Raw genomic sequence first — 27,432 nt, 5'->3', positions numbered from 1 at the left:
CGTGCGCGTTGGACTGGTTAAAATCGCTTAATGTTTTTCATGGAATATTAAACCTTATTCTCTACTAGGATTTGCTTGCGTTTTTGGCAGTTTGAAAGTTTTACTATGATAGAAGTCTCGCTATATACTTTCCCTGGACCAAAGGTAGTCTATGTCCTTCACAGCGTATTTAACTTCATACCAAATTTCATCGCAATCCGTTTGATAGTTCTCGATTTATGGTGTCCAGACAGACAGACGCGGTTGTGAATTTTATTCGTAAAGAAGAATGACATTGTACACTCGTAACAAGGCCGTGTGAAGTTATTTTCAAGAAATTTGAGTGGACACACAAAAACTCACGCCTTCCTTTATTTTATAGTTATTAGAGTGACCATTAGATAGAAAGAAATAAACGATTGTTGATACGCATACTAAAGTTTAAGGTTTGAAATTTCAAATTTGTTCAGTTACTTTTGCGGCTGACTGTACAAAGTAGGTACTTACGTCAATATTGCGTGTTTAGGAAAGACAATGTTAAAACCATAACTAACTATAAAAATATAATACTTCCGTGTATTTACATATTCGTAAATGTTCAAACTTCAGCAATTTCTGTACGGCTGTTTCGTTCCTGTAGCGCTCAGTTTATTGTGCCCAAGAGATCGTCTCAATATCTTTTGTTATATATCTTGTTCTTTGTCTTGGCCAATAATTTTACGCTTACGGCATATTGCATTATTATTAAAATAAATATACTTCTGAGCGGCGATAGCCTAGTTGGGTGTAGAACGGACTGTCGAGATGAACATCCGCAGGTTCAAATCCCAAAGGCACACATCTCTGAACTTCTAAAATGATGTGTATATTCTTTGCGATATATCGCTTGCTTTAACGGTGAAGGAAAATATCGCGAGGAAACCTGCACACCTGAAAAGTTCCTAATAGGAATCTTGAGGGTGTGTGAAGTCTACCAATCCGCACTAGGCCAATGTGGTGGACTAAAGCCTAATCCCTCTCAGTGGCAGAGGAGGCCCGTGTCCAGCAGTGGGACAGTATAAAGTACAAGGCTGATATTATTATTATATTATTATATACTTCTAATAAACTTGAGATATTAAATATAAAAATATTTTATGAACCATTATAGTCTCTCGTAAACCAATGGATTGATACTAAAAATATACCGACAACGAATCGTTTACTAACCTAACCTAGATCGGTTTCCGTTCTGAAATGTTAAATATATCCTGTCCGTATTGAATATGACGTGATCATTCTGTGTAGATATTATATATTTATTTTAGAAACGTTGAAATGTTGTAGATCCTGATGGTTTTAGGATCTCAGTAGATGGGAACTGTGTGGTCGCTTGAAAATTATATGTTTAAGATTTTTGGGTTACAATAAATGTCTGTCCGGAATTTATATTGGTAATTTTCACAAATAACATACATTTTTTCGAATGTCATTAATATTTCTGACCAGTCTAGTACAAACATTTTGGGAAAATTCATTGTTTTCTTGTGCTCTACTTGCTAAGATAAAGCACCAAAAACACAAGGTAAACCAACCAAGCAAACTTCCTGAGAAATATCAAAGAGCTATCTTTAGATACCTTATCTTCTTTAAAGAACCTACGTTATGTAGACTTGTTAAGCATCAAAATACGACTATCATCCCCGATTTGAATCTTCATTACCTTACATTTGCAGCAAATTACCAACCGACCTCATGATCCATGCGTTTAATTACGTACATACATACATAACATCACGCATTTTATCCCCGAAGGGGTATGCAGAGGTGTAACTAGGGCACCCACTTTTCGCCAAGTATGTTCCGTCCCATGATGTGATAGGGGGCGAGCCTATCGCCATATCGGGCACAAATTCCAAACTCCGGGCTGATACTGAGCAGAAAAACCCAAATATCACTTTGCCCGACCCGGGATTCGAACCCAGGACCTCAGAGCGCTATTGTACCGGACGTGCAATACAACTACGCCACCGAGGCAGTCAGGACGTTTAATTACGTCCCAGTAACAAATCACGTGTTAACGTTCATTTCAATGCAAATGGAACGAATGTTTCAATAATTATGAAGTGTTGTTTGTGAATGTTGTTTACTGTGTGCGATTGTGCTGGTCGTGTCGTTAAGGGGTAAGTCGGTGATAGGAAAGTGCCTTTTTGAAATGACAAACCGAAGGTACTATCGAACTGGTTGAAGTTCATATATAGGGCTGCAGGAAAATAAAATTGTATATAATATGTGTTACTAATATATTCAATTCGATTGTCAAATTTTTACTTCTCGACGACCTCTCTAGCATGTATAAAAATGTGCCAAAATTCATAACAGTATAGTTCAAAGCCACACTTTTTCGACTAATTTAAAGTAAAAAAGACCGTTTGGTTGGAATTATTTTACCGACGACTTTTATCTCCATATAATATCGCTGACCCATTCAAAGAATTGGGAAATTAAACCGCGGTGAAGATAAAAAATAATTGCCAAATCCAATTACAGATGGCGTATAACGCGCGAATCGACCAGACGGCCTGTCACACGGTGATGTCGTAAACTTTAACGCACGGTTTATCGCCAGTTGCGAGTGGTCATGGAATACGCGTTTAGCAGATTCAAGTTTAAATGAGAAAGTGGAATGGGGATAAAAAATTGTCTTTTTATAATATTCTAATTGTGGGCTATGGTACCTACTTATATACCCTGGAATAAAAGTAATCGAAATGCTTGTTAATGAAGGCAACGTTAACATTTCGTGAATTAAATATGCTTTCGGTTCGCGAGATTCAGAGAATCTCTACAAAGAAATTTAAAAACTTTTTAATTACAATGTATATTTTTATTCAAAAGGCTCCACGTTTCGTTACGTGTTTTTTTTATTACTTTGAATGACGAGACATTGCCGTTCGCCTGATGGTAAGCGATACTACAACATAAATAGTAGAAACACCATTCAACACCTTGAATTACAAAGTATTGTTTGGTATTTCACTGCGCTCTCCATCCTGATACATGATGACCTAAATGAGAAGTCTTATTATGTCCAGTAGTTACACTGGCTACTATGCTCTTCAAACCGGAACACAACAGTGACGACACACTGCTGCTTGGCAGCAGAAAAAGACATTGCGGTGGTACCTATCCAGGCGGACTCTCACATATGAGGGACCTACCACCAGATGTGAATATATTACAGAAAAAAAATGAGTTATTGTCATAAATCGGCCAATTATTTTATGTGTATTAATATGCCTCATATATTAGCGTCGATATTTCCGCCCCGCTACCTCCTCCGCCAACACCACAACCGCATCCCGCGCATCCTCATCAATCATTGGCGCCGCTCGCGGACATTGTAAACGGTGCTTAATTTCGGCCGTCTGCCAAATTAACTTTTACTATGTGAGCCAATTTCATGGTGCCGGTGGATCGTTGACCTAATTCGGTTACGAATTCGTATCGCTTATGTAAATATAAAGCGGGAATTATCGGTTTTGTATCGTTTTGTTTGTTAGATTTGTTAGACTGCCTCGGTGGCGTAGTTGTATTGCATGTCCGGTACAATAGCGCTCTGAGGTCCTGGGTGCGAATCCCGGGTCGGGCAAAGTGATATTTGGGTTTTTCTGTTCAGTATCAGCCCGCAGTCTGGAATTTGTGCCCGATATGGCGATAGGCTCGCCCCCTATCACATCATGGGACGGAACATACTTGGCGAAAAGTGGGTGCCCTAGTTGCGCCTCTGCATACCCCTTCGGGGATAAATGCGTGATGTTATGTATGTATTTATGTATGTAGATTTGTTAAAGACAAATGGGTGTATGTCGTATTAGCGAAATACAATTGCACTCTGAGTTTAAAGGATGGATTGCAATGTACCAATTATGCCGTAAATATTACGTGGGAACTATCGGTGTAGTATCGTTGTTACCGTAACATTTGTTTCGGTTTTGTTAAGGCATGACGTCATAGGGAACGTACTTGTGTGATTTTTTTGATGTAGTTGTTATTTGTAAATATCTGGTTTAGTTTAATATGATTGACATAGTGGAGATTGATATACAAATGTATTATTTCTACTTTATAGAAGTGTAACTTTGAAGTTACAGCGTCGGGATCCAAGATGATAATTCTTCATCCAGCTTGTATGTAAGATTTCTCTGCTATGTTCGGCATTATTGCCCACAAGATGCTTCTAATTAGGCAAGCATGACATTCAGGTAGAAAAAAATACAGTACTAAAATAATTAAATGTAATATTAATTGCAGGACACCTTCCAAATAAATAATTGTCGAGTAAACTTGAAAAACAAACACAATCACGGCGCGGAGACGCGGTAAACAGTACGAATGGAAGTTAAACAGAAACGTAATTAAATACGCGACACACGGCCCGTGCCACAGCTAATGATGTATCTAATGTATCGAAGAGTTAATGAAATGGTGGAAGATAAAACATGGTGGAACAGAGGATGGTGACTGGTGAGATGCAAGGAGATGGTAAAAACGGTGTTAGACAACTTCTGAACATTTTGGTAGTGATTTTGGTAATCTGGCTGATGAATGAGTGTGATTCATGTTTAATTATGGGGTAATGCATGTCTAAACGATTTAGTTTCACCCAGGAATCTTATATACTAAAACTTCCAGGTATTAAGCACGGTGCCAGGCCTTGTATATAATGTAATTTCAATTTATAGACGATATTACTACTGCTTGGACCTGTCAGACAAATTGGCCCTTCATCTCATTAATTGTCTGAAAAAATTACCATACTCTTGTTCATGGTCTCAGGTAATCGAAATAGTCACCTCTTTAGTGATTCTAAAAAAGTATTGCTAGACTAATCAATCAGCACAAGGCCAGCAAGGTGAACTTAAAGGTTTAAATCTTTTCAGAAATAACGAAGGTCAATGCTTAGCAGTGTGAGAGTATATAATACAGAGCTGGCATTGTTATAAATAATTAAAAACATTTTACATTATAACTAACTCCGTAAACAGTGTGAAAAGGACCAAAATTCAAACTTAGAACACGATACAGAGGCAAACGTTCAAAGCACAATACGCGCAGGGCCCCGGGCGGTCGTCGTAATTAAAATCTGCCTTTTGGGTTTTGAATGTCTGGCGCCCGTGACGTCACAGCCCCGGGCAAACAGCCGCTGCGTGCAGATTAATCCCGGCGTATACATGTGAGTACTTGTGATGATGGTTGAGTAATTGTACTGTTAGATTTTTAGGGTTGTTGGTATGAGCTTAGAGTTTGGTTACGTTTGTGTCGTTTTGTATAGAAATAAAAGGGATAAATTTGTTTGTTTCATTTTGTATGGTATAGTTACAAGAGACAAATAATATAGTAGCAAATAATATAGTAGGTATGTGTTGAGTTGGTTGCGTTGAAAAAATATTCTAATTAGTATCCATTTAAACGATTGTTAGGTTTAATTTATTTATTTTTTGTGTTTTATGATTTAACATGCGGCCGTAACATAATTTTATATCATAATAGCTACAATCAAAATCATTGTTAAGCCATTTTAGACTCTAAAGACTAGCCATCAGAATGAACGCTAAAGAAAAAACATACCAAAGGAGTCGAAGTCGTAGAAACTAGTGGAACCAAACCAAATTCCATCTCCAAACTTAATCTAATACCAGTCCAACTCAGTGCCAACTTTAGTAGTTCTATTCTTTGAGCTAAATCTTATTCGAAAGAGTTTATCGAAATTATTTACATTGCGACGATGCATTTTGAATATTGGTGACCTAAGGAAATAAAATTATGTCAATCCTGTATTATATGCTGTCCCACTGTTGGGCACGGGCCTCATCTACTGAGAGGGGTTAGGCCTTAGTCCACGCTGGTCTATTGAGGATTGGCAGACTTCACATACTCTCAAAAATTTTCACAGAACAATTCAGATATGTATGTTTCCTCACGATGGTTTCCTTCAGCCTTAAGCAAGCGATAATTCACAAAGAACTTTAGAAAAGTCAGCAGTGTGTGTCCTTAGGTTTTGAACTTGCAGACATTCGTCTCGGCAGTCCGTTCCACTCCCAACTAGGCTATCGCCGACCTAAGGAAGCTGAATATTATTAGCTCAAACTTTACCGTAGATAAGCCTAGATTAGTGATAGTAGAACTACTGATGGTTCTCGATAGATTATGGAATACTTAGAATGATCTAAGAGATTCAGCAGCACTCACAAACCTACAGTACCAAAGGATTTCTTCGTATTTTACACGTGCAGAAACATTTAAATTACTTGACTTAATTGTTCGCATTGCATTGTATTTAAAGTATGACTGATGTGTTAATGCCTCAAGATTGAACTTCGGATCGACTGAAGGGATTTAGGAACTGTAGAACTAAGTCTGGAACTGTGTCCGGGAAATGTCAATAGATTCGTCTATAGCTAACATGAAACGTGCGATTACAACCTGTGTGTACCCCCAAAAGGGCAAAGGCGTGATGTTATGCAACATGTTTGCATGTACATTAGTTAATTAGTTTATTAATTATAGTGTAGTGTATCATATTCATGATCGCGGAACGAGGTGAAGCCACTGTACTGAATCTAATGCTTAGTTTCTCTTCCGTTAATTAACCAATCATTTGGTACATTGTTTTATTACTTCGATTTATTTTATAGAACTGTAAAAGTGGTTTTTAGTTGTGTTAATGTATATTGCAATTAAATAATCAAATTAACTGTAGTAACAGCTGCGGTTGTAGGTGTCAGGAAGATTATCCGGCACCAACATTTATTCTAATATTAAGTAATGCTTTAAATCCAAAAAGCCTTACTTTTTAATCACACAAGCATTATTGACCAGGATGTTTTTCCTCGCATTCTGTTTTTGTACCCTAAAAGGAGTTAAAGTAATTTATTGTATAACGTCCAGAAAAAATACTATCTAATAACTTTTATTGGTGAAGATTTGTAATAAGCTTACAACAATATTTTTAACTGCCTTTGTGGCGTAGTTGTTTTGCATGAGCGGTACGGCAGCGCTATGAGGTCCTAGGTTCGAATCCCGGGTCGGGCAAAGTGATATTTGGGCTTTTTTTACTCAGTATCAGCCCGGAATAGAAATAAGAATAAAATTGAATTGAAGAATATTGAAGAATAGAATAACATAACTAGAATTTGTGCCCGATATGGCGATAGGCTTGTTCCCTATCACATCATGGGACGGAACACACTTGGCAAAAAGTGGGTACATTGGTTGCGCCTCTGCATACCCCTTCGCGGATAAACGCGTGATGTGTGTTTTTTAAACTAATACTGATATCATTTGTTCCTAAAATAAATGAAAATACGTTCAAAAGAGACAAGCAAATAGCCTTAAACTGCCTGCTATCCGAGATCTCATCGAGTAACTTTAGTAGGTCCAAGGAACTGGGTAACTCGTAGAGGCAAGACGTCAAGTCTGGGATATCGGGCAGGGTGCCAAATCGATGGTCTACGCTCTGATACAGCCTGATCGATAACGCCGGCCTCCATATGCATATCGAAATTTTCACTGTTTCAACTTTACTGTTTGGATTATGCTTTTATAACGAGAATAATGTAGCTGTCTTGATGGCTTAGTCGACAATACTGAGGCAGTACGTCTACCGCTGAGGTCTCGACTTCGACTCCTGGGTCGGGTAGTTATATGGGGTTTTTCTGATCTGGATGTCTGGAATCTGTGTCCAATATGCTGATAGGCTTAAATTTAAACAAGGAAAACTATTTGTGGAATTTTATCGCGGTTTTTCTATTATATTATGTATTTTCTCCTGACGTTTCGTCGGCTTTGCAGCCTTCGTTGTCACTGACATTTGCGTAAACATAAATTCATACATATAAAGATCCAGTAGTAACAAAAAACAATCCACAAATGTTTAAAAGTAGTTGGTACATTAATCACACTCAGTGCACTTGAATTATTCTCCAACTATGCACCTACATTTCACCACCATATTGCAAAATATCTCGAAGCACAAAGATGTCGCCAACGGTTGAAATGCTTCACCTGTGTTTAATCCATCGCGGTCACCCAAATATTTAATTAAGGAAACTGAGCGGAAAGATTTCTGACCCACGTTATTTGTTTTACTGTAAGGCACGGATTTTTTGAATTTTTTGCGGGATTCCTTGAAAAGGAATGTTTATACTTGTGAATTGTTTGATGTCGGGTTCCGTTTACTTGTGAATTGTTTGATGACGGGTTCCGTTCAGCGTCACCAGACAGTCGGAGGTTCGGAATCTGTATCAGGAATGTGGGATTCTATAATTGTAGGATTACAAATACTTATTGATTTGTTGAAGAATTAGTTTAGCCAATGTCTAAACTCTCACTGTAATAATATATTCACATCTGGTGGTAGGTCTCTCATTTGTGAGAGTCTGCTTGGATACGTACCACCGCAATGTCTGTTTCTACCGCCAAACAACGCTATAGTCACCGTTGTGTTCCGGTATGAAGGACATTATAGCCAGTGTAACTACTGGATAAGACTTAACATCTCATGTTTCAAGATGGCGAGCGCAAGGGAATACCAAACAATACTTCGTAATTCAAGGTGTTGGATGGTGTTTCTGGTGTTTGTGGGCGGTCATATCGTTTACCATCAGGCGAACGGCAAGCTCGTCTCGTCATTCAAATCAATAAAAAAAACTTGATGTGATGTTTTAAACAATGTAACGAACAAAAAAAATCATTATTTTACCTCACTTTTCCCATTTCACTAAAAGCGCAGTTACTTCACCTCATCATCAAGGGAATGGCTTAAAACACCGATAAAGCTATCGGCGGTTCCTTAAACGTTCATTTAGTTACCCCTTGAAGGATCGATCACCCCAATTTAAGGGGGTGCCTAAATATCTCGCGATACGACCAGTCTATTTATTGAGCCGTATCTCGGAAGTCGGGCCGTTTACCTTACTTCGGATACGTGATTAACCTCGTAAATATGAAGAAATACTTTAGAACCGATGATAGGAAAATACGTAGAACTCATGTCAGTTTTGTTTTTAGAATATTATTTATAGGTATGATAGTATTGTTTAACATTAGATATGATTTGTTTCTGATTTAATAAAGACCAGAGTTGCTTGATTAAATAAACTTGTACTGCCTCGGTGTCATAGTTATAATACGGTACGAATTCAGTGCTGAGGTGTCGGGCTCGTTCCTCAGGTCGGGCAACGTTATATTGGGTTTTTCTACGCAGTATCTGCCCGGAGTTTGGAATTTTGAGAAATTTGTCCGGAGTCTGGCAATCAAATCTGGCGAATGGCAATAGGCTCATCCCCTATCACATTAGGGAGCGAAATACACACGGCGGAAAATGAGTGCATTGCATTGCATACCTTGATTAAAAACGGCGTGTGTGTTAGTTTTATTGCCGTGATCCAAAATTATATTTCTATAATTAATAATTTCCACAATTAAAACAAAAAACTCATATACATGCATCGAATCACCTTCCAGCCTTAAATATTCCAAATTTAAAAATATCTGTCATCAAAGCAATAAGAGAAGCGAACGCAAAATAGAGAAGTGAACCGGCCTGAAACACAATGGCGGTAGACGTACTATATGTCATTTGCGCTGCCATTGTGAAGGGAGTTTTTGTACACAAACAGTGCTCATTAGCGTGAATGTTAACCGTAATGGACACTGCTTTTTTATATTTTGCTTGATGTGATGTATATCTTAGTTGTAGCTAGAAGCAGTTAAACGTGGCAGATACAATTGGCCTTTTTACATTATTATCAACAGTGTTTGAAGGAATTAACACTTTAGATACAAACAATGCTTTGATAATGAAAATGTTTTAGCTTAGTATAATAATATTTTCTTTTGTGTTTCATTCTTATTTAATGTAGGTACTTAAATTTATTCTTATTACTTTATCTTTCGAATGAATTACATTAAACGTATTCTAACGATCAAAGGTTAATCGCATACAATTTATTTCTTCTCTGAGAGAATTATGCAGCTGACCATAAAGATTATAATCGTACGCTACAATATTAAATTCAACAAAAACTTACACTCTAGTCACTATACAAAAACCAAGACATCTTGAATTCAAAGAACTGCAAAATCTTATTAAGTTTATAGTGAATAGCAGCAATTACACTTGAGCCATTTGTTGGTTCTTAGCGAGTGGACAGTACAAATCCCGTAATCTGGTGCATGTGTCTAGTGTTATTACTGCAGCCAAGATGCTGGACGTAAGTGCTCTTAACCACGTCTTTACGATCGATATTGTCTTGTAGGTTTGGGTCCTTTTGTTATTGTGGATTTCTTTTATTACAAATGAAAGGCGTGATGTAATTCTTACTAACAATTGAAGATTTAGATATATTAATGACAATAGTATAGCGTCAATGATATTTTGTCTAAAAAATGCGATGGTTGTAGAAGTAGTCTAAGTTTTAAGAGTTAATCAAGATAAAGTAAAAGAGAAAATATCCACATAAAGCTACAAAAGATTGTCTTAACCCAACTTTGAAGATAATTTTCGACAGACGAAGATTTATAGCCGGGTAACTTACGTTTTTAAATTTCATCTTTCTCTTATCTTCAATTAAAGATAACTCCAACTCCACAAAGGGTCTTAAATAAAATTAATGAAAAACCACCGCTGTGAAGTAAAAATAAAGGGATAGATAAAATTTGGAAGCCCTATAAAAAAAGGGTTGACCTTATTTTAAAGGGCCTCTTGATAAGGAAAATGATAACATTCATCAAAGTATGTGGTAAAGTTGAGATGGTGAGCAGTAAATCATTTCTAAATATTCAGAAAAAATATGAGCCTTTGAGTTTTGGAATTAAACTTCCTAGTGCTCAATTGTCATTAGTTGAAACTTCATAAATTTCGAACTGTGTCTTTAATACTAAAACACAAGATCTCTTTACCTACTCAAGAAATTCAGGCTTTGAATTACAATTCGGATTCACACAACTACGTTACAAATGCTCACGGTGACATTTATGACAGCTTAATACTTTGTCAACCGAACGTGACTCTGCTATAAAACAGATCACAATTTACCTCTTCCGTTCCGCTGCGTCTATATAGAGTTGACCTACTGGAATATCGTCGCGACCTCGGACTACTATTTTTGGGGGTCAGCCGGCAATTTTCTGGTCAACGCCATCTAATTTCATCCTGCAAGCAATTTTTCACTTCAACTGATATACATTATCTAATATGGACGTCCGGTTTTACTGAAGGTCATGTATTGAGTATGTTATGATCGATCTTAGGTGATGTTTAGGTTTTTAAGGTACGTTTGTAATAGCATCTAAGGTTGACATTTGAATGAATCTTAGATAAAGTTGTCAAACTCAAAATTTTCATTATTGAAATATTCTTTCACAAGTTCTTTTGAATCTTCATCTTTGACTAATTCTCTGTTTAATTCGATTATTTTTTTAAAGTAAACACGATTTTCGTATTGAACTATCTACTAAGTGTCCCGTCTGCTTCTTTTCCGCAAAAAATAGAAAGAGTTAACTCACGCACAGGGACTAGCGCATTTTTTTATAGATCTGGTCTGAGTTTGTGAAAACGGTGATTTTGTTTTGACGCGTGCAAGATGCTTCTCGGTATACGCCAGTCTGTCCAATTACTTTAAAGCCTTTTAATCGATAGCCATATTGTACGTAGTTACTGCTTTAAATTAGGTTTTTTTTTTATTAAATGAATGATTTGAACGATTTTAGTTCACTACCTTTCTTACGAACCTTAAGCAAAACTGCCACTTTAAGTTCTGTTTTGCAAGAAACCGAGTCTAACATATAGTGACTCAATCACCTTGTACAAACAGTCTTAGTCGATCGCTACGCTTCATTTAAAACATAAAAATAACCATTCACCCGAACAATTTAACCATTCACTCATATTGAAATGTTTGAATGGCCGTACACCCGGTATAGTCTCTGCACGCTCTTTCATCATTCAAATGAGATGTTACCGTTAAAAGTCCGCCGGTGCGCAGCGGCTCTCAAACCGATTCCACATTGAGTGAACGACTGAATGAGTGAATTGGGAAATTAAAGTTGAGTGGAGCAGTTATCTTTGTACGGGCGCTTTGTCGACCCTGTGTGTGGATGGACTATTTGTCATTGTTACTTGTGTTGTCTGTAATGTATTTACTAATATTTAGTCGTTTATTTGCTTATTTACAAAGGCATTTTCCGGAACTACTGAATCGATTCTAATTGTTTACAAATTTAAAGTAATATAATTCTTTGTCTAACGGTCCTTTTCAATGAACTTAATCTTTAATTCGATCCCGAGAATAAAATCAAAATAAGTCATTTGTAGGATGTCAATAAAACTTTGCTCTGATTGGTCTATTTTCACGATAGATCAAAAAAGCGATTGCGATCGTTTATTGAAAACGGCCTTAAGTATGTAGAAAATAAGATGCAAGCAAAAGAGAGTTTAATAGTGATACGAAGAATTCTGCTATAAGTATTATATTCAATCGAAGCTGGTACGCCTACACATAACCATTCTAAAGTTATCATTAATTTTCTTATATTTTACGCTTACTAAACACAGATGAAAATATTATTATTTGTTAATCCCAAGACAAATTAATTAGTTCAATCGATTAAACTTGAGAAACTCTGTCCCAGTAGGTAAGACGAACTAATTTTGAATATCAAAGGGTTGACACATCTCTGTGCTATAATGAAGGGTCAGTTTGTGTCGGTCACTTGCGGCAACACGGTACTCTTGTTACTTCGCCGTTTGAAGTAATAATAATTACTGTCAAGTTAGCTTGACGTAGATGAAAGTACTGGCAGGTAGAACAAAAAAAAATTGAGTGTGTTAATAGAAATAATGTAATCGACTTCACAGAGTATAAACGAAACGGTTCTAATTTTCAATAAGTATTTTTTCACGCTCAAGTGAATACTCTATGTAATTAAAATAATATAACGTACATTTTTTGTTCGAAAACAAACTTTATGACAATTAAAGTTATTAAAAACTGCGTTAAATGTGCATTCGTACATAAATTGTAGTATAAGTTGTGTATTTGATTTCATTATACTGTTAACTTTCATTTAATTTATTTACTTGCGAGAAAGCGTGTTATGCACACTTAACACTTTCTTGTACGGACGTTGTAAAGGTTTTGTTTGCAAACAAACTAATCGTTTTCTCTACGTTTGTTCATTAACATATTATCTCTTATGGAATGCTGTATGTATTGCACTTCTTACGAGTATTGTCAATACTGTTCAAACTTAATGAAAACTGTACCTTCATCAGTTAGGATAAATCCTGCATAAATAAATTAGTTCTGCTACATTATGTCTACCAAATATAAATATGTTGAATCATATTCTAAATTATCCCTAGTTAAACAACAATCGACGCTGAAAAATAAATTTGATAGTAAGCCATTCGTTTTATTTTACGACTCATTCGTCACTCGCATCCACTTGTAACGCACTGTGAACAAATTGGGACCACTGTAAAATCCAACAGAATAACACTTCTGCTAAGGCATCGTTTGTTATTGCACTCGAAAATAGTTTTATAGTTCGGATGTTAACGAGTGATGATTTGATGCCTGTGACAATCGGGATTCTGTTACACATTATTTTATAACCGCGTTGAAAGTTATTGTACGCCTTTGCCAAATGAATCACTTGATATTTTTAATGTGATTAATGAAACACTTTTAGGAAACAAACTAGTTGAAACATACTTTGAGCAAAAATAATTAGACGCACATCAAACCATTACGCTCCTTAACGACAAAGTGACGGCGCTTAATTTTGACGCGAGACCGAAATGTCACGCAGCGTCAATGGTTAATTGCCTCACCTTAGCTAATTCCCACGTCGCGTCGCCAGCTCACCGTGACACGTAAGCTAATCCCGCTTATTTCTTTTTTCAGCGTTCTAAATGCGGCGGTCGCCGCGCAAAGCCACATTAAACTGTGAAAAACATCACACGGGACAAGATGGCGACGGAGATTTCGCGCCAAATCGCGCGTCTCCCTTGGCAACGCCATCTGTCAGCGGCGAGCGATAACTTCCGCGCTTTGAATCACTCGGACCGTTCTAAATAGTCATTTGTGTGTAAACTGTGTTCGCGTCGTGATGTGATATTGTTTGGTGTAGTGTTGTGTTGTGTTGTGTACGATGTCGGAGGAGAGGTCGCGGCGGCTGTCGCAGATATTCGACCCGCTGTCGAGGTTCACGGACCACAGCGGCGCGGGCCACTCGGCCAGCACGCCCAACAGCCCCCGACTGCTGCCGAGGAGGTCGCGGGATCCACCACCGCCGCCGCCTAGGTGAGTCACTACTATTGTTAGCGTCCCCTTCTTATCTCCTTTTCCTCTAAAGGTCCCCCTATTCGTACGCACTGGTGATCGACGGTCGTTTAAACCCTTTGTTTATTTTCTGCTATATCTAATGATAATATTAGGCTCAAAATCAATGTATTAACTATGAAACGCTTTGTTGTTAATTACTACTTTGTACAAGAAAATAGATAATGTATTTACATTTACAGCCTTATTTCGTGGCAGTACATTGTTTAGTTGAACATCATTTACCACATAAATATACCTCTTATCACCTTTTTATAATGAACACAGTATTTAAAACTTCTATCGAAATATATCTTATAGGTGGCTTTCATGGTGCAGCCTGTGTGCGAGCTCTGAAACGAATGGTCGCAGGATCGAACCCCGCACAGAACTATGTCAAAACTTTAAGTCTTACGTATCATCTGATATCCGTAACACAATTCATATCTAAGTTAAGTTATATGTAACTTTAATGGGTTTATTTATTCCCTCCCACGCCTTCACATTCATACTAAATACCGCTGAACTTGATACTAAATACGTTCGTTAAAATTGTGTAATGCGTAGGCGCAACTCAATTAACCCCGCGCTGGCATCTTAATTCCGCGAGTAATTCAACCAAATTGATTTGCATATAGCAATCACTGGCATTAGTTCTGTAGGGTGGCTTAATGTGAATGTAGGCGTATTGTAACCAAGGCCTTATACTAATAGAATTCATCACAATTAGTTTGCTTGTGATTTATTGTCTGAATTGAGCTTTAGCATAAGTCATTGAGGTAGGGTTTTGATCAACTATAATCCTTTATAATGCTCGCCTATGTGAACGAATGGTGTTAGTTTTCTCAGTAAGTTATTAATTAAAATATTATGACTGTAATTTGTCTTGTAATTTTGTGTTTTCAATTACAAGTGTAGCTAAGTGCGTTATCATTACTATAGCATAAGAATTTTTGTTGTTTAGATATATTATACTTTCAATCTTTAGGCAATCTTCATAAAATATTCATTTGCTTGTTGCAATTCTACCTCTTTTAAACGACGTAGTAATATTTAAATACCTGATTAACTACGACAATTCATCAACAGAACAAAAATAATCAATAATCACTATCACAACTCAAAATACGATAACATTTCAATTAAATTTACACAATCGACCAATTGAAAATGAAATTCAATCAGAATTCTGAACCGGCTCGCATTCAATAATCTCCAGTATTTAATCATTGCAAATTAATAATAGCTCATTTGTTTCGCGTATTAATCCTATGAAATCCCACAGCGCTATGTAAACTCCGCTAAAATATTAATACCAAACGAAATATCCCACGTTTAAATTAATGAACCATCGCCGTATTTATGGGCCGATATTACTATGCGGTTCAACGGCGGATGCATTTTTAAATGTTGATTATTGGTTTGTGTATCGTATTTTCTGTTGATATTGCTTTTTTTATTTATTATCATTTAGTTTCTCATTTAAGTTTATTTCTTACATTGAAAATATGTTCTTAATTTGTAACTCTTCGCTATTCCATTAAAAAAATATCAACCAAATGCACACTAACAGCAAAAGTTGACATTTCATTTACAAACCCATATTAAAAGGGTGGGGTACTGATTAGTTAAAACACAAATTCACTCGATCAGCTGTAATAATCATCGATGTTCTTTTGTCCCTTCAGGCCGATAGCTCATTCATCACGCCTTGACCCGTTGGAGTATGAGCTGGTATCGGCCGAGCTCGGCTCCGTCAATTGGCAGGAGCGGTGCCTCGAGCTGCAGCTGGAGTTGCACAGGAGTCGCCATCAGGCCACAAGAGTCAGGGACATGTTGAGAGATAAGGTAAGTGGAGTTTTTGGCTGCGGTTTTTTAAAGATGGGATTATATTTATGAACATAAATGTTTGGAAATTCACATATGCTTTAAGCTGTTTATAAGTATAAACACAGACATATAACATTATACATTTTTACTAAAAAAAATTTGAAACACCAGCAGCTTACACATTAAAAGAACATGTCATAGAAGATATAATACAATGGTACAAACATGCAAGCCAATTACAGGTATACACAATGTTATGGAAAGGACACTGTAAAATACTGCGTATTTATTAATATTATTACAGTCAATTACTACGTTTTTTGGTAAAATTTATTTAGGTTCCTATACATTCTAGTATATTAACAGGTACGCCAATTGAGTAATCGAAAACTTTGTGATGGTTTCATTTCGTGAAAGTCCTAACTAAAGCCATTGAAGCCTTTTCTACACCCTGTCCGTTACATGATCTCATAACTATGTCTACCTACCCTTTCAATAAAAGATTCTAATCGCTTTTTTCGATCTAGCACAAAAATAGACCAATCAGAAAAAAGTGTTTATTGACATGCTTACTAACGAGTTATTTTGATTGGTTCATTCTCGGAATCGGATTGGAAATTGGGATCGTTTACTGAAAACTACAATATACATATAAATAATATTATAATTATATAAACATAGTTATAACAACAAAAATACAAACCTTTTTTAAGCTTAATATTTTAAGCCTTATTTGATAACTATGAATTGTCATTACCATAGACAAGTTTCCAGGGTCTGTGGTTAATGCCATCAGTAAACCCTCTTATGTTCCATATATATTATAATTCTCTTTACCACTTATGCTCAATAAACTTGCTAAAAATGACACGACCTTCCTAATCCCCGAAATAGCCGGGAAATATTTTTGTTTCCATTCAAACAGTGAGAACACGGAAATCAGTTTCCGGTGTCGTGATCTGGGTCGTGTCACGTCAATTATCCAGAGATTTCGCCCATCCGCGCCAAATTGGGGCTCACTACCAGCCTCCTCTAATACCTAATGGAAATATGTAAATCCCTCTTTGACGGTAATGAAATTTATTATTATTTTTGACATTGTTTTCATTCGATATTTGATGGTAATGAATTTTGATGTGAATGATGGAATTGTGATATGGCGGAGTATTTTAAAAGGGCAGATATCAAGCCCTCATTGCTTTTATCCTTTTCTTTAGGTCGATATAGCATATGACTGAAAATCTAGTATTTTGAAGTAGATTTTTTTTGTACGTTCACGGCGAATTGACCTCACGGCACCTGATGGTAAGTAAAATGAGGTCCAATAGAATGTCGACTGACGAGAGATGATTACCCCTCGCCAGTCGACACATTTATGCCGGCCTATTAGACTGCCTCAGTGGCGTAGTTGTATTGCATGCCCGGTACAATAGCGCTCTGAGGTCCTGGGTTCGAATCCCGGGTCGGGAAAAGTGATATTTGGGTTTTTCTGCTCAGTATCAGCCCGGAGTCTGGAATTTGTGCCCGATATGGCGATAGGCTCGCCCCCTATCACATCATGGGACGGAACATACTTGGCGAAAAGTGGGTGCCCTAGTTGCGCCTCTGCATACCCCTTCTGAGATAAAATGCGTGATGTTATGTATGTTATGTATGTATGTATGTATTAGAACCGCATATACATAGGCTAAGCCTGTATCGCGATATATTTACGTGGGCCAGTTCTAACACCCGTATCGCGACATATTTACGTAGGCCACTATGGCCAGTTTTAACACTTTGTGTACAATGATCGCCATCCGGACGAATATAAAATATATCCTACTACCAGCATATTTCGATATTTTGATAAAATTGATATCCACAACGCAAAACTTGTATCATAATACGTTCGGGATTATATGTCTGATCTATAAATATCTATTTCTAATTTACCGATCTGTTGAACCAACAAAGAGACATAATAATCAATTCAAAACAGATCCTGTTGACCTCAAAGTACAGAATCGTGTTCCGAACTTGACAGATGTAGTGTCCAATAAACAAGACGTTATGCGAGGTAAGCGATTGTAATTGTGACGTTATCCTGTGTTGCGATATATTACAATTAGCGTGACGTCATACGTCACTGTTACTTACCAGAAATAGGTTAATGTACGTGTCGTGAGTACTAGGTTATCATAGAGATGTAGACGACTGCGTCAGTGGCGTTGTTGTATTGTCTGTGCGGTATGACACCGCTCTGATGTTTCGGGTTTGAATGCGGGCAGTGATACTGGGTTTTCTGCTCAGTTAATATTCATAAAACGAATGATTACCCACTATAAACGATTTGTTTTTTACATGAAAATATAAACATGACCTTTGCACTGACATATGTTAGCTAAAACACACTCCGCTGAAACTATTTTCACCTTGTGATATTATGATACGAGCCTATCGCATTATTGAACAAAATTTTTAATACCGAACAATAATTTAGGGTCGTGTTTTTTAATTTATTAATTATTTATTAATCAATCTCATTGAAATAAAACTATTATGCGGTTTTTATATTATAATTTTCTGTCGACGATTCGAAGAGTTTGCAGCCTTGGTGGTCACGGGGCGGACCGACTACGGACCAATATTGCAAAATAGTTTCATAGTATAGAAACACGGTCCTTAGTACCTTATATACATTTTTGTTGATCTACCCGCATATCAATTAACCTATAGCGTTCAAAATCCAAGTATACTGCAATGACACCAACAAGCCATTTTAAACCTTATAAACACTAAAACATAACTATTTAGCTTCAAATGCAAGCGTTATCTAAACAAAACTAACCCTTATATACCCGTGAGAGTGCACGTCATCTGTTTTTTATTGCCGCCAAGTTTAATTTCGCCAAACATTATTCACGATATTCCTGTAAGTTTTTGTTCCGCTGACTAACGCCAAAGAAAAGAGTTTGTGATAGATGGCTGATCCATTTTTCATTACGCTCGATTCCTGGAGCTTGGGATTCACTGTTTACTATTCGTTTTTGTTTTTATATTTTAGTAAGTAGGATTTAAATTTGTCCTACAGATTGTTGTTAGGTAAATATTAGTTTTGTTGCTATATTATAGCAGGTTTTTTTCGAATATTGTGAAGATGTGAAATAACAAACTTAAAACGTAAAAAATTGGAGATTAAGAAAAAAGTTGGAATTGTAGTGCTTATTAGTCTTATAGACTAGATTGTAATTTACTGATAAGAAGCTAGTTCTCACAACAAAGGAAAAAAAAAAGATTTTAGTATACAACACACTTTCCGAAAAATATGAGCCAAAAAATCAAATTCTCTCGCACCCAAAATAATGTATCAAAAACTATAAACATCAAAGTCTTCGGTAAAATAACCGAAAAATTCAACGCGGACTCGAACCCCAGTCCCATTAATGCTGAGTCAACGGCGCGCATACATCACCAACTATGATGTGCCATAAAAACCAGCCGACTTGAAGAGCTGATATGCGAGAGACAAAGGATTTTTGAGAAGGGAGGTCATTGAGCTTTAAACGAATGGGTATAAGATTTTGGTGTAAACGGTTTCAAAGATATTGAGAGGTGACTTGTTATAAGAGATTCATTAGTGGAACGCTCGTGCCAATTTTTAATACAAAGGAATAGTTTAGTTTTTTGTTGCTATAATGAAAATGTTGAACAAAGTCTTCGTACAAGTTTATGTGGATTTAAACGAAACAGTAATTTATGATTCCATGTACATGCATTCATGTACCGTCCCGTACATGAATGCACCAGAATTTCCTCTAACAGAGAGATATGGCGTAAGATCATGAGGCGTATTGCATCTGCTCCAGAAAACTCTACATGACGACCACGACCACTCTGTCAAGAGTGTTACGACTAAGAAGAAGAATTTATGATTACGGTATAGTAAGGCATTAAGTACTGACCATACGAAATAATGATGTTTAAATTAACTTATAATGGCGTAGCGTTTCATAACTTAGCCAGAATAATACCAGCCTCTCCTTCTAGATATAAAGATAGACCCCAGATAGACCACGAAATTTGTCACCGTGGTGAGTTTTTACTTTTTACCGTGTGTGCGGTGATATCTATTCAGTTAGGCACAGAATATATCCGGAAGCTTTCAGAATTAATAAACATAAATGTATTATGTTTATTAATTCGGATTTTATCGTGTTTTTTTGTATATAAATTTTCTTCCGACGTTTCGAAGCCTCTTAATGGTCACGGCAACTGAGGATTAGGTTGTCCGAAAATTCAACATTACAATATCTACCTACAGTTTAAAATTTTACATATGTTTTTTTTAAACCGCGATAAAATCCAAAAAAATGTTTTATTTAACCTTTGGAAGTCCACTGATGAACATAGTCCTCCCAAAGATTTGAACGAAATTGTTAAAAACAGAATACATCCGAAGAATTCCTGAATATAACATTCTTGATAAATTTTGGAAGGGTATGGAAGTGGAGCGAAATAATTGCTTCGTGGACTAATCAATTCTTTATTTAATAAGAAACAAAATTCACAAGTTCAAAAAGCACATTTTGTTACAATTCTTAAATAGCCACTTAAAAAATAAAAATTACCATTAAAATATATAATGTTGCCAACCACCAACATTTAATAATAAATAAATGAATCATCTGAATTCATTCACGAGTGTTTGTATTGTACTGTAATTGGCGATTAAGGCACTCCGCATTATAAAAGGAATTGCGAACTTATGGTCCTGGGAGTGGAAACTTTTAATTAAGTAAGGGAATTGGCGTAAACGTCGTTCGGGGCAATTTGTGAAGTTTTGAGTGTCAACATTACACGGCATTATCACGGCAATATCATTCCTTGGAGCTCCAGTGTTGTAGATCTCGGTTTGCACATCGACTCCACCCTAAACTGGAGGCCCCAGGTAACATCTGTCTGCCAGAGAGTCACCGGTACTCTCCGGACTCTATACCGCCTGAAGAACTTCCTGCCGCTCAAGACCAGGACTATGCTTGTGCAAGCCTTAATTCTTCCTGTAATCGACTATGGTGATGTATGCTATTTTGATCTGAATGCAGACCAACTCAACAAACTGGACCGACTTCTAAATAACTGCATTCGTTTCGTGTATAATCTCCGCAAATATGATCACATTTCTTCCTATCGTCTTGATCTAAAATGGCTACCTATACGCCAGCGCCGTTCTTTGCGGGCACTAACCACTCTTTTTTCTTTACTTACCTCCCCTACTCCTCCTACTTACTTATCCTCCAACTTCCAATACCTCTGTAATAGCCACGATAGGAATCTTCGCTCTTCTAGCAATCTTCTCCTTAAATGTCCATCTCATGGCTCTAACTTCACTCACTCTTCTTTCGCTATCCAATCTATTCTTCTATGGAATTCACTCCCTCTCGAAATTAGAACGGCCACTTCTCGGCTTGCCTTCAAAAGGAGGGTACGGCAGCTTTTGTTAAAAGAAGCAGAAGAGTTATCACGTTAATTCTAAACTTTTTATTATTAGTATGTACATAATATATATTTATGTATTTATAATCTGTATTTTATGTATTTATAATATTTCTTATATTCTGTTTGTATTTAATATAGTTATACATTATAGTTCTTTTATGTATGTTTATGTATTATTAATTAATATCCATGATGCACCTACCTTATTTATCTCTGCACCACCCTTAGGTTGACTGGGAGAGAATGCCTTTGGCATTAAGTCCGCCGATATACATGTATGTATATGAAGTGTAAATAAATAAATAAATAAATAAACATTGCCAATCCGGTGAGAATGATCGATTTAATGCTCTGAGTAAATAAGGCATTGAGTTTTGTTTTTGAATGAATTTAAATGAACGGTTAGTTAGCATGGTAACTATGATGTTACTGGTATTGTCTAAACTCTTTACGTCGTTTAATCAGAAATTTAAAAAAATAGATGATATAAATATTTCCCAATACTTTATGCTCGTGGTTCATTTTATCGGAATTTAAGAATCACTGAGCATTCTCCGGCTTAATAAGTAGCCTTTATGATAATCCAGGATTTGTTTATCCGCGGGTTTATTTAGACTAAGCAAAAAATTCAGTCAACGTATTATCCTTTCCTATTGACATCCAAACATTTCCACATTTCAGTTTAGTATGAAATAAAATCCATACATCTTGCCAGCGTCGCTAACCACTCCTAGTACAATCCCAGCAGCGATACAGGATCACGATACATCTCCCGGGTGCATAGTTTATCCCGCGGCCACTTAGCTCACGTCTGCACCTTCACATATTTCATTGCTTTGTATTGGGTTTTTTGCGTTAGACTACATAGGCTCTGTTGCTGGTACATGTTGAAATTCATCTGTAATTTTGTAAGCATACGCTAAGCACAAAATTGCATGGTCAATTTATTTATTTTGATATTGACGATTTATACCAAAGTTCAACAAATTTTATACGAAACCCACCCTCAAGAAACACGGATACTGTAATTAAACGCGTTTATACGAAGGCACTTCACTATATTTTTTAAATTTAACGTGATGTATTTACACATATTACACTTGCATTCGTATTAAAAACATAAACACAAAATGTATGCAATCTAATATCAACTTTATAACTAAACTTCAAAATCATAATTTTAAAATAGACACAAAATTCAACCTGTTAATGTCCGACCTAATTACGGAAAGAAAACAATATTATTTGAAGGAGTACAGTTGTATAATAGCTTACCTAACGAATTAAAGGAATATAATACTTTTTAAAAATAAACTTATAAAATATGTGTGCATGCTTTAGATCGCTTATCCAGCAGCCTGCATTTAAAATTTGTAAATCATGAATATATTTATGAACTGTAAATTTTTATGAGAATAAATTCTTTAAACCCATGCACAGGTCTTATATAAGCATTGTACTTTATAAAAAGTAATCGAACACTATCTCGCTTCCCAACCTGCATTACAACGGCTATTGGCTCAGGTTTACGAACCAAGACTGATGGATTCGCAGTAATGCAAGGGTGCCGGGATATTCCGGGACGTACGGCATGCGCTCATCCGGGGAATCTCCGCCTAATGTACCTTGACTGCATGATAGCACTCGATGGCTGTAAATAACGAGGTCAGGATACGATAAACACAGCCATGGTTCGATTTATTTATATAGCTTGTTCGGAGCAGAAGAAAATGTGAAAGATGAAGTATCAGATATTCTTCGGTTAAAAAGGGAACTCAATGAAATCGACAGTATTCCGGTGCTGAACGTGTGTAATTATGACTTATTTTATAAAAGAGTGGTGAGGCCAAAACCTTATCTAATGGTCAGTTGTCTAAGGCATCGCTTATATTATCATTTATTTTAGTTCCTGATAAATACGATCCTTGTGTGAAAGCAAAATCAGCGACATTACATTATAATCAATTGAAAAAATTTAATCCTTGCCCTAATCCTCAAATTTTCCAGAAAACAGCTCTGGACCTTCCTATTCTCCAGGCTTTAAACCTAACGCGACGTCAACATACGTTACAAAACACTTAGCAACAAATGTTACGTAACAGATGTATCAGCGGCCCGTCGCGTCGCTCCCGTGTGCGCACTCCGCGCTGTTGCTTTTACAAATCGCATGCTTTACACTGGTACAGACTAGCTTGCAACAGAGGACCACTTTAGTTTCGATAGTTATAAGGTTGATGTTTATTTTTTAAGTTTTAATGGGCTTCGAGTTTCTAGTGGAGGATGATGTCAAAACGGGGATCAGTGGTAAAATCTAAAACATGCTTGGAAATGTTAGGGGCGCCTTGAGATTTCATGCTCAATGAGGGCAGATAAAAGATAAGAGGAAGTTGAAGGAAGGAGTTTCTGTCAGCAGTGTGTAGCCATGGTTGAGTGCCGGGTCGAAGGACATTGTAGCCAGTGTAACTAAAGGATATAATAAGAATTAACATCTCATGTCTTAGGATGGCGAGCGCAATGAAATACCAAACTATACTTTGTAATTCACGGTGATGAATGGTGATTCTAATGTTATACACGTTCGTATCGCTTATCATTGGGCGAAAGGCAAGCTCGTCTCTTCATTCCAAGGAAAAAAAAATGAGTAGATTCAAAAAACAAAACGTTTAGTGTTTACATTTATAACCTACTGACAAAAAAACCTTATAACCTATATGCAAACAGAAAATATAAATCATGAATATTTCAAACTATAAATTATTTTGGATAAAGGCACCTCTGATCAAAATTAGTCTGCTCTAATCTCAAAAGAGTCATACATCACACGTCTCAGGTCGCGATAAATCAATCCCCTACACCCGCCGACTAAAACAGATATTTTACCTAAAAGAAGATGACCACTCGCTGGGCGGATATTGCTTGTCGTTTTTGACTTATGGCCGACGAGCGAATGAATATGTGGTGGCGAATGTAATGTTTGTTTTGGAAAATGCTAGTCTAAAATGGAAACGTCTTGTTACTTTCAATGCTAGTAAATAGTAGCTAAAATAAATGGGATAAAATTATATCAGCCCTATATTACTGTACCATTGCTGGGTACGAGCCTCCTCTACTGAGAAGGATTAGGCCTTAGTCCAGTAAGCTGTCTTAGTGCGGAATTGTAGACTTCATACACCCTCAAAAATCCTATAGAGAATTTCATATGTTTGCAAATTGCAAGTTTCCTCATGATGTTTTTTTAGTTTTTTTAGATAATTCACAAACAATACACACATCATTTTAGAAACTCAGAGATGTGTGCCCTTCGGTTTTAAACCTGCCGACATTGGTCTCGGCAGTCCGTTCCACACCCAACTAGGCTATCGCCGCTTGAACCAATTAGCGATTCTATTTTGTTGCGAGAATTTTTAAGGCATCATAAAACGCCAACGTTATCTAGTACGATCTTCCACTTTTTCTGATAAGCCAATGTTTGTGGTATAATGCCAATTATTTAACCGACTACACGGTAAAAGGTAACTAAGTTCAATCAGACAAGTTTATATTTTTGTACATTTAAATGGTTGCTCGATTGGCTACGTCAAGATCAGTTGATGGATCGCACACATCGATTGACAAAAATCAGCTCCAATTGTTAGCCTATTGACGATATATTGATAATGATTGATGGAAAAATACCTCGATTATACGTACAACGGGTAACGTCTATTAAATCGATATTGTTTGATCGCATGGTGTTGATCGAGAAAAAGCGAAAACATACAGCTGCAAAAGTAAGGATGTAATTTGTATGGTAATTATATGAATGAATCACGGAATCTATTATAGTTTGCTCGCATTTCTTTAAATAACAAAGCACCTATTAAAAAACTATTTACCTCATCTTACAATCTAGATTATTCATAATTTAGAAGATAATAATTTCTTATGTTTACGCGAATGTTGACATTGAAATAAAACTATTTTTCTTTAATTATCGTATTTATTTTGTATAATTGTAAAATGTAGGTAGATATTGTAACTTTGACTTTTTGACACAACACCTAAGTCTCCCCGTGACGATGAAGGCTGCAAAGTCTATGAAACGTCAGAAGAAAACTATAATATATAAAACCGCAGTAAAATTCGACAAAAATATTTTTTTTTTCAATAAGAAAATAATATTAGTAGATGCCAATAAAGACCCGAAAATCGTCTGTTACACCAAAATTATAATTCCGTCTGTAATATTTACAGAGATTAAAATAACAAATATACTTCCATTAACCTATCCTACCCAACAATCCACTCCCAACAACCTTCATGGACAATGCAATTCTATAAAATTGCATCGATAAACTGAAGATACTGCAAACGTAATAGAAATGCCCGCCATTCTACATAGCAGTTGCAGCGACGTGCACGTGGGGTACCAGATTTCGTTACTATTCATGATCAGGGATTCAGTTTTATATCGCATTGTATCGGAACGTGTAATTGCGGCCGCAATGGAGTTTTGTGTTGTTACTTGTTGCGCGGGAGTTGTTTGATTTAAATAATGGAAGTTATTTGTGGAATAAAAGTAGACCCTTTGATATTTATGGATCGGAACTTAATTTTGTTTATTGTGAATTTGTATTAATTAATTATTGATCTCACTATTTATAGATGCACTTACTTTGTTTATCTCTCCACCACCTAAAGGTCGTTTGGTAGAAAATGCTTTTGGCATTAAGTCCGCCTTCATAAAGTTCTTATATATAGGCGGATTTCTTTAATTAATTAATAATTCAGATTCATAGATTTTTACTAAATTTGATTGTTTTCAACGTGGAAAAAAGTAAAATCTAAGTCAAAAACCCTTTTTGTCACAAAATTAAAGTCTTGCGTTGACCTTACAGGGGAGTAGACAGATAAATTAAGCATTTAGTCAAATCCTAATTTTAAAAGTTTAAAATCATTTTATATTTGTCTAAATTTAGTGTATCTAGACAAATATAAAATGATTATAGTAGATATTAAATTGTTCAATAATTTCTGGGTGTCATGTAATATTGCCTGAGGCTATTTTAATAATTGGCCCAAATTCTCAGATAGTTTGGATATATATGTTTAACATGTTTTCCGGCCAAACAAATTGATAAGATGCGTTTTAAGTCATAAGAATGAGCGATAGTGATAAGAAAGTATTAAAATCCTCACATTGCTTTTTAAACGAGGGATGTGGAATAAATGAACTAATTTTAATTTCCAGATGGGTCAATAATATTGAAACCTTATATTTTAAATAAATATAACCAAACTAGATAGTATTTGATATGATAGTAGCCATTTGGAACTAACTTGAAAAATATCGTATTGCAAATTGACGATGTACAAACACCTTCATCTTTCTTTTTATTTACCGTTACTCTTTGGAGACACAAGCATAAATTTATATTAGATAATTTTATTCGCAAACTGTTATTATGCCACTTCTTTGCAACATAGCTCTATTTTAACACTTCAAGTGTTTCGGATCAAACATTCCCTAAATACCAGTTTGAATCGCGAACGCCGAGTGTTTCGACTGACCGCAGGGCATGCAAATTTATACGCCCTGCGCGGCGCGTGCTCTCTTAATTATACCACGGCTAATGCCTTTCCGATGGCCGCGGTACGGTGCCTTAATTAGAACGCTGATGTGTACGCTGCTTTACTTTGCCGATTAGCGCGAATTTATCGCATATTGAGATTAAAGTCGTTATACATAGATGTGTTTCTTGGGCGACAGATGTGAGGAAATAAATATTTTGCGAGA

General features: G+C 36.3%; 1 protein-coding gene and 1 long non-coding RNA gene across 6 annotated transcripts in view; one reads left to right on the top strand and one right to left on the bottom strand.

Moving 5' to 3' along the window:
* The window catches only part of LOC119188990, a 32,009-nt gene extending 17,962 nt beyond the window's left edge, over positions 1–14,047 (bottom strand). The window contains exon 1 of the long non-coding RNA XR_005112193.1: positions 13,859–14,047. This is a non-coding gene — a long non-coding RNA (uncharacterized LOC119188990). The remainder of the gene's footprint in view (positions 1–13,858) is intronic.
* Positions 1–27,432, top strand: part of LOC115452964 (uncharacterized protein CG43867) — a 341,602-nt gene that overhangs the window by 77,076 nt on the left and 237,094 nt on the right. For all 5 annotated transcript variants that reach the window (XM_037437426.1, XM_037437430.1, XM_037437427.1 and 2 more), the window contains exons 3-4: positions 13,932–14,330; positions 16,037–16,196. In XM_037437426.1, coding sequence (XP_037293323.1) covers positions 14,179–14,330; positions 16,037–16,196 — 312 coding nt within the window. In that variant the 5' untranslated portion in view covers positions 13,932–14,178. The remainder of the gene's footprint in view (positions 1–13,931; positions 14,331–16,036; positions 16,197–27,432) is intronic.

This window comes from Manduca sexta, chromosome 11 (genome assembly GCF_014839805.1).
Source record: "Manduca sexta isolate Smith_Timp_Sample1 chromosome 11, JHU_Msex_v1.0, whole genome shotgun sequence".
In the NCBI taxonomy this organism is placed as follows: Eukaryota; Metazoa; Arthropoda; class Insecta; order Lepidoptera; family Sphingidae; genus Manduca; species Manduca sexta.
Note: the sequence above shows the minus strand (reverse complement) of the source record. Positions and strands in the feature narration are given on the sequence as shown.